Below are 8,807 nucleotides of genomic sequence, written 5' to 3' on the forward strand. Positions count from 1 at the left end.
CCTGCCCTGTACTCCGTGGGGTGTGCTGCCAGGTGACTCCGTACCCAGTCCTCTAGAAAAAGGTAGAAGGTATCTCACAAGTTTGGCACGCAGAGGCTGCACGGATCTGAAGAAAGGCCTTGGTGAATGTCAAGCCGACTGATGCGGCAACACGGAACAGATGTGACTTTCAAAAAGAGGCCGAGGAAGACAAGGTGAGCTGGCCGTGGACAGGTGGGGCGGGGAGAGGCTGGGCAGGCAGCTGCCCTTCCCCAGCTCTCGGCAGATTTGAGTGGGCTGTCGAGGTCCGAGGCATGGGCTGGGACAGCCCCTGGGAGTTTGTGTGGCTGGCAGGAGGCTGTGCACCCCCCTGGCGTTGCGTTTCCCAAGTCAGCAGGCTCCTATGGGTGTGCCAGTGCGGAGGAGAGGTGGGCAGAAACAGAGACAGACGGGGGGAGCTGGAAGGGGAGGCAGTCAGCTTCTTTGCTGGCCCTTTGAATTCTCGAACCATCCATCAAGTCCCATAGACCACGATCCCCTGGGAACACAGCCCATGGCGGATGCGCCCCGCAGAGGGGGGCTGCGGACAATGCTGCGGACAATCTAGCCAGGCTGTCCAGAAAAGCCAGTGCTGGTTGCTACCAAGTGGTGCCTCTCCTGCGCCAGGGAGGCTTCTCGGTGGCTCTGGGCGTCCTGCAAGTTTCCTCCAAAAACAAGAAGGAGCCTTCACGGGACCAGAGGAGGGGCAGACGAAACCGCGGGAGCCGGGGCAGGGTGGGCTGAGCTTTGGTGAGTTATTGCTTTCCTTGTCTTGCTGCCCTCAAGAGGCTGGAAGCCATTGGACTCACTGGGGAGGCATCTGCATTCTTTGCCCCAGGCCCACCTCGGTGCTGAGCCCTGGACGAGCTGAAGCAGCGGGTCCGGGACTGTAGGGGGCGCCCTGGCAGGTGCTCCGGCTCTGGCGTGACGTCAGTGAGTGACGGGCATGGCGGCTGGTGATCCCAGGGGTGCACTCAGGTGTGGGCAGGCGACAGGCCGTATTTGGGGGAGCAGCCCTTCGTTGTCCCGTTGTTTGCCATGGTCTGTAGTTCCGAGAGGAGCCCCGTTTTCACGCAGCTCTGGCCGGAAAGCGGCCGGTGAAAGGGAGCCGGATCTGGAAGCAGTCTTAACAGCCAGGGCCGTCCCAGCCCTCCTCACGCCCTGCTAGTGGCGGACATAAGGAAGCAAAGGTGACAGCAAGTGGCACCACCGCGGATCGCTTAAGATTTCTGGTGAAATGATGAAGCTTTTCCCCCAAGGAGCGTCCGGAGAAAAGTACGAAAGGCTGATCCCTAGGGAGAACGAGGCTGGTTTTAATGCTACCTGCGAGTGGCTTCCCCCTCACGCGTAGACCAGAAGCTCTTTCCTTACAAACACAAAGAAAAACAAACAAAAAAAAGCCTTTAAGAAACCGTTCCCAGACTCTAGTGAAGACCTAATGATCTTGGGGTACACGTCTGTCTAATCGCAGTCCAGCACGCCAGAAGAGCACCCCGTCTCCTTTGCAGCAGGTGGAGGCCTGGGATGGGCTCCAGCCGGGATGGAGGAGCCCCCCTGAACCCCGGGGCTGGCCACTCCTGGTCACTTACGGGCCTTCTCAGGGCGCCCCATCTCACTGCCCAAGGGGGCGGTTCCATTCCATGATCAGTGAGTGGGAATAAAGTGCTTCTCATAAAAATGACCAAATAAATACAAACATTTAATGGCAGAAAAGAACGTCTGTGCAGGGTGATGTCCAGAGTCTCTTCCCTCGCTCACACCCCTTGGACTTTTGGAAAGACAGGATGCCCGGCACCGGTTGGGAGTCTCAGGTCTGCGGTAGAGGCGCGGCCCGGACGCGGTGTCCACGTGGTGCGCGCGCCCCGGCGGCACGCTCGGCTTCTGGTCTATAAAGCGGGGTCCAGCTCCCACCCCTTGCACCCGGCGGGACCGCACGCAGCTCAGGCTACATAGCCTTCATGCCATTGGCCGTGGCGCCCTCGGGCAGCCCGCCGCCCGCCGCGGCCGCGTCGTGCAGGCCCGAGGAGTCCTTGAGCTCGCGCCCGAGTAGTCCTTGAGCTCGGCGTGGGTGAGCAGCAGCGGCTGCTCGCCCTTCTTGTGCGGCAGCAGCGGCCGCCGCGTGTAGTGCTCCCCGCTGGAGATGTTCTCGGGTAGGTTCTGGTCCCGGCTCTCGGGCAGCAGGAGGATGCAGATGATGCAGATGAGCGTGCAGCAGGCGAAGATGATGTGGTGCAGGAAGTAGCCTTTCTGGTTGTGCAGCTCAATGATGGGCGCCGTCAGCATGCCGAAGCCCGCGCTGGCCAGCACCAGCCCCAGTCCGCCGCACCTGCAGGAGGGGGCAGGCAGTCAGACGACCCAGCATCCCACGCTGGGGACTCCCAGCCCCGTCCACCTTGGCTGCTAGGTGGGCTGCTCCTCAGTTACTGTTTTTCCTCATCAACTAAAACAATACTTCTTTTTATTTTTTTTTGAGAGGTTTTCACTATAGGGCGCTGTGCGCTGGCCAGACAGACAGAGAGAGAGACAGAGAGACAGAAAGCGAGAAATCACCCCCCAGGGGGATGGCCACACCGCAATCCCTTCTCCTCCATTCTCCTCTCGGGATCTTGGGCACGTACGCACATGCGCCCGGCGTGAGTTTAAGCCACTGGGTCTGGGACACGAACCGCGGTCGACTATGTGGGAGTCCAGCGACATAGCCATTACGCTAACTGCTGGTCCCCACAAAACAATAGTTTTGAAGTTTATTTCTTCTGGGGGCAGCAGATGGTGTCATGGAAGGCACTGGTCTCCTACGTGGTCCACTGAGGTTCGAGTTCTGACCTGGCAGCTTCAACTCACACTGGGTGTGTGTGTGTGTGTGTGCATGCCTCAAATCCCGAGTAGAGAATGGAATGGAAGGGATTGCAGCGTGGCCATTTTCCTACAACCCGAGGGTGGGGAGGGTTGTGATTTCTCACGTTCTGTCTCTCCCTCTCTATCTCACTCGCTCTCTGACAAGTCCATGTGTCCTACAGCAAAACAAAACAAAAAAATGAAAACTCTCCAAAAAGAAAAAAGTTGATTTCTTCCATGAGAAAGAGAGAGGGGCATTCTCAATAGAATCTTGACACTGAGATTGCACTGACAGCCTCGGCCAGCGATCACAGCACAGGCCCGCACAATTAGAGTGTACAGGAGACCTCAGGACGGGAACCCAGGACCTCAGCATCAGGGAGCATTGCATCACCTCTGCCACTGTGGCTGGCCTCAGTTTTTTTTTTTTTTTTTTTAAATTATTGCAAAAGGAACCTTTATAGGCTGCATCTATAACCTACTGGTTAAGGGCATGGGAAACCCAACATAGCTGAAAGCAGTTCGATTCCCATCCCTGGTGGCTTGAAAAACAGGCCAGGGTTGTGTGTTCATGGGACCAGCATCCCAACAGAAATGAGAAGGGATTGTGGTGTGACCATGGCCCCATGGGGGATGTTTTCTCTTTATTGGAGAGTGCACGTGCCCTCGGGCAATAAACAAAACAAAGCAGCAACTTTAGAATACTACTGCTGATGGAAGGCCGGTGTTGCTTGCTGTAACTACTAAGAAAAAACAAAGAATTATCAAATTATGCTGTTCTCCCAAGGCTTATTCTTTTTTTTTTTTAATTCTTATTTAAAAATTTTTTGCTGGAGAGGATGTGCATTTACTGGGTGAGGAGGGAAGAAGAGAGAGAGAGAGGGAAAAGAGAGAGAAAGTGACAAAGCATCCCTCATGGGACACGGTCATATTACAATCCCCTCTCCTCCACCTCTCCCTTCTGGGATTTTGGGCACGCAAACACACGTGTCCAAAAGAGCCTTTTTCTCTCTCTCTCTTTTTTTTTTTTGGAGAGGTTTTTGCTATAGGGCACGTGCGCTCGCCAGACAGACAGAGAGAGACAGAGAGACAGAAAGCGAGAAATCACCCCCCAGGGGGGATGGCCATGCTGCAATCCCTTCTCCTCCATTCTCCTCTTGGGATCTTGGGTACACACGCACACGTGCCCGGTGTGTTTTAAGCCACTGGGTCCGGGACTTGAACCGCAGTCGACTACATGGGAGTCCAGTGACATAGCCATTATGCTAACTGCTGGTCCCAAAAAAGAGCCTTTCTCTTGATCATGATTGGAAGATTGGAACATCTGTCTATGTCTATCTATATAAATAAATATAGCTATAAAATATATATATATATACACAATGTGTGTGTTTATAAATCCCCACACACACACACTTTTGGCATAGGGCATGTGCACTCTGCAGAGAGAGACCTATGGAGACAGAGAGAGGGAAAGTGAGAAATCCCCCCCATGGGGGATGGCCATGCTACAATCCTTTCTCCTCTCAGGATTTTAGGCACACACACACATGTACCCGGCATGATTTTCAAGCCACCAGGTCTGGAACTTGAACCATGGTAGGCCATGTGGGAATCCAGTGCTTTAACCACCATGCCACTTGCTGGCCCCGGGATTGGACTCACACATGGCTGATCATGGTTCGAGTTCTATACCTGGCAGTTTGAAAATCATGCCAGGTGTGTGTGTGCACGTGTGCTCAAAATCCCATGAGGACAATGGAGGAGGTAGGATAGTGGCATGGCCATCCCCTATGGGGGCTGATTTCTCACTCCCTCCTCTCTCTGTCTCTCTCTGAGAACAGGAAAATAGAAACCACAGACTGGGAGAAGATGTTTGCAAAGCATCTCCCCAATAAAGGACTTGTTTGGAGACTCTCTAAAGAACTCTTACAACTCAGAAAGACAAATAACCCAGTTTGAAATATGAGCAAAAAATTTTGAGCGCAATTTCTCCAAAGACACGATACAAATGTCCAGTAAGAGACAAGAAGCAGTCATTAAAGCATGCAAACCCAAACAACGGGAGGAGACCACTTCATAGCTGCTGGAAGCGACTAATCAACAAGACAGACGAGGCGTGGGTGAGGACGTGAAGAAACAGTGGCCCCCATACACTGCTGATAGGGATACCAGATATACAATATTGCAGCCTCTCTAGAAAACAGGTTGGCAGTTTCTTGGAAAGCTAAAGTTTTAGGCTGGCCTTGTAGCCTAGTAGTTAAGAGAGCCAGATCCCACGTGACTGAACACAGTTCGAATCCTGGCCCTGGTGGGTTGAAAAGAGAACCAAGTGTATGGGTGTGTCTACCCCAAATCCTGATGGGATGGAGAAATAGAAAAGGGTCACAGCCTGACCACGCTCCATGGCTGGGAGGTGCTTTCTCCCTCTGTCTCTTTGGGAACATGTGCTTTCTGGCAATTAAAAAGCTTTGCATGAACCAGAAATTTCACTCCTATGAAATAATTGAAAACAATTGTCCATATAAAAAGTTACAAGTAGATGTTGCTTTATCATAGCCAAAACGTGAGAATTCTCTAAATGCCAATGGATAAGCAAGATGTGGCATATCATATACAAAGGAATGAAATACGGACTCACAGTCATAAAAATGAATGAAGGACTGGGACCAGCAGTTAGCGTAATGGCTATGTCGCTGGACTCCCACGTAGTCGACCGCGGTTCGTGTCCCGGACCCGGTGGCTTAAAACTCACGCCGGGCGCGTGTGCGTGTATGCCCAAGATCCCGAGAGGAGAATGGAGGAGAAGGGATTGCGGCATGGCCATCCCCCCTGGGGGGTGATTTCTCGCTTTCTGTCTCTCTGTCTCTCTGTCTTTCTGGTGAGCGCACACGTCCTATAGCGAAAACCTCTCCAGAAAAAAACATTATGCTGAGTCATCGTATGATGCCTTATATAAAATCTCAAAAAAGACCCTGAAACCTAGGACTGACAGATGGCATAATGGTTATGTCGTTGGACTTCCACATTGTCGACGGCAGTTTGAATCTCCAATCCACCTGCCTAAAACTCACGCTGTGCACTTGTGCATGCATGCGTGCTCAAGATCCCTAAGAGGAGAGTGGAGGAGAAGGGATTGCGGCATGGTCATTCCCCCAGGGGGGTGATTTCTCGCCTTCTCTCTCTGTTTCTCTGGCAAGCGCATGTGCAAAAATCTCTCTAAAAAAATCCAAAAAATCCCAAAGCTACAGTGATTGAATTTAACACCAATAACAATTAAACAAACAAAAAAACCCTCAAGGTCTAAGAGGACGAACCTTCTTCATGGGCCTGCGCCTCCAGGGCTTGGCGTGGAGACTCAAAGGCGGTGGAGATGTGGCCTTTCCTCTTCCTCCCAGGCCTCCCCGGGGAGCCCCCACATCCTGCCAATGCTGCCTTCTGAAGCTGCCTCGCACCCATCCACCCTTGCCCTTCCAGGGACCGCCCCTGCTCAATGAGTCATTGGGAATTAAACCCAGTTCAATCTCACTGCTGTGGACTTGCACACTCATCCCTCCAGGGTGGCTGTGGGTGTGGCTCGAGTCCTCTCCCCGGGGAAACCCCAGGCCCAGTCAGCATGTGATTCCGGCTGGGCAATCTGCAGCCCTTTCTTGGGCCCAGCCCACCCACCCTCCCTCTGGGTGCCCACACCATAATCTATCCAGGACACTTTGGTGACATCACAAAGACATGCCTACGTGGCATGTCTGTCTCTAGTGGTTGTCAGACGTTTCCCCCCCATGCACGTTTCATGATTCACTAAAGATCTTAATTAATCTAAAAACATTCAGTAGCAAGCACAGCTGATATATACATACTGATGAACACAAGTCTGACTTCAGGCATGAACCTCAGTGAGTAAGGTGAACATACTATAAAGCAGCACCTCGCTGGGGCTATAGTGCTTACTGTAGTCATTAAATAGGTTATTTACTATTTTTTTTGGAGACTTTTTGCTATAGGGCGTGTGCGCTCGCCAAAAAGACAGAGAGAGAGAGAGACAGAGATAGAAAGCGAGAAATCATCCCCCAGGGGGGATGGCCACACCGCAATCTCTTCTCCATTCTCCTCTGGGGATGTGCGTGTGGTGCTTTTCTCTAGGTTGTCACTAGAGGGCGGCATGAGCCCGTGTTTAAACGGCTGAGAGGCCTCATTACTAGTAAGAGAACAGAGGGAGGTTTTACGATCCGTTTTCTAGGTGTATGAACATAGTAACATCTACCGTATGTTTTCACTTTACTCGTAATGATATCTAAATAACTTTAAGGGTAGAAAGTTGGCTACATAGGTAGACTAATTGCTGGAAGTGGCAAACCTAAAGAGTTCTGAAATTGCCATAGGGGTTACATCGCTGGACTCCCACATGGCTGATAGGGGTTCGAGTCCCAGACCGCCTAGGTTGAAATTCATGCTGCGTGCATGTGCGTGCATGCCCGAGAGGAGGAGAATGGAGGAGAAGAGATTGTGGCATGGTCATCCCTCCGGGGGAATGATTTCTCACTTTTCCTCTCACTGTCTCTGTCTCTCTGTGTGCATGTGTCTCTCACCCATGTATGCACCCTATAGCAAATTTAAAAAGAGGAAAAGAAAAAGAAAAAAAAAAGCCTAGTTTTATATTAAGGAAAATGAAGGCCACAGGCCCAAAGCCTCCCATTCTGGCCCATCTTGGATGAACTGTGTGAAGTGGGGGGTGGTAGGGATGTCCGTCCCATCCTGGGGACACTGTGGAAACTGCTGAGTGTATCTGCCCTCCGAGGGCTAGAGCTCTCTCCTGGAACACCGGACACTCTCCCAGCCTGGTCAAGCAGCCCCCGGACTCATTCCCAGGCCATGGGGCATTGTCGCAAGCACGGGGCCAGAGATGACTTCCACTCTGGCGTCTCAGCAAGCTGGATTTCAGAAAGGGTTTGTGGAACTCCCACCCCCCAAGTAATCTCTCCAGGTTTGCATCAAAGAGGAAAGGGATACTGCATTTCCTGCAGGCCCGCTTGCTCGGCAGGCCCCGAACAATGAATCTTGGGGCCTGCCACAATGGAGTTAAGGGGCTCCTTCCCAAAGGAGAACACAGCATCAAAGGCTGTGGAGGGGCCAGCGGGAAACCCAGAAGGTCTAACAGTGACCTCGGCTCTCTTGAAAGGATCATTTTGCTACATCCTCTTCAGAAAGAAGGAAATTGAACTCGGGAAGAAAAGGCGCAGGGCCAACTGCTTCTCCCTAAGGGACTCTGAACCTGCAGGCAGGAAGTAAGCTCCTGGGACCAGCAGTTGGCATAATGGCTATGTCACTGGACTCCTATTTAGTCGACCGCAGTTCGAGTCCCAGACCCGGCGGCTTAAATTCACGCCGGGCGCGTGTGCGTGCGTGCCCAAGATCCTGAGAGGAGGATGGAGGAGAAGGGATTGTGGTGTGGCCATCCCCCCTGGGGGGTGATTTCTCGCTTTCTGTCTCTCTGTCTTTCTGGCGAGCGCACACACACTGTATCAAAAACCTCTCCAGAAAAATAAATAAATAAATAAATAAATAAATAAATAAAGCTCCCGGAGTGAATTACTTGGCATTTCATTGCTTTTTGCTTGGCTTTTTTTTTTTTTTTAAGAGAACAATACCATCAGGCTTGACTTGCAGAAACCCAAGAGAATGAATCAAAATGAGGTCGCGTGAAAGTCCCATTGTCAGCATGACAGCTGGAAACGTGGGAAGGAAGAAAGTCCGGGAACTGCCTGCCCATTCCCAAAGTCCTCCCTGCCCAGAGGGGCCAACACAGCCGCCCTCTGCACAACCACCAGCAGCTGCCAGGGCCTCTCCCCATTTTTCCAAAGGGTGTCATCACGCTGACGCCTGGGATTTCTCTCACAGCTGAGTAACCGCCCAGACTCCCAGTTGGTATTTTTATAAAGTATGTGTATCAGGAATGC

General features: G+C 52.0%; 1 protein-coding gene across 1 annotated transcript in view; it reads right to left on the minus strand.

Annotated features, from left to right (window-relative positions):
• Positions 1–1,150: 1,150 nt before the first annotated feature.
• Positions 1,151–8,807, minus strand: part of SLC22A23 (solute carrier family 22 member 23) — a gene marked incomplete at its 5' end in the record, with an annotated part of 233,938 nt that continues 226,281 nt past the window's right edge. Inside the window, 2 exon segments of the mRNA XM_006172283.2 lie at positions 1,151–2,041; positions 2,044–2,344. Of these exon segments, the coding sequence (XP_006172345.2) occupies positions 1,964–2,041; positions 2,044–2,344 (379 nt within the window).

This window comes from Tupaia chinensis, unplaced genomic scaffold, assembly GCF_000334495.1.
Source record: "Tupaia chinensis unplaced genomic scaffold, TupChi_1.0 Scaffold138812_1, whole genome shotgun sequence".
Taxonomy (NCBI): domain Eukaryota; kingdom Metazoa; phylum Chordata; class Mammalia; order Scandentia; family Tupaiidae; genus Tupaia; species Tupaia belangeri.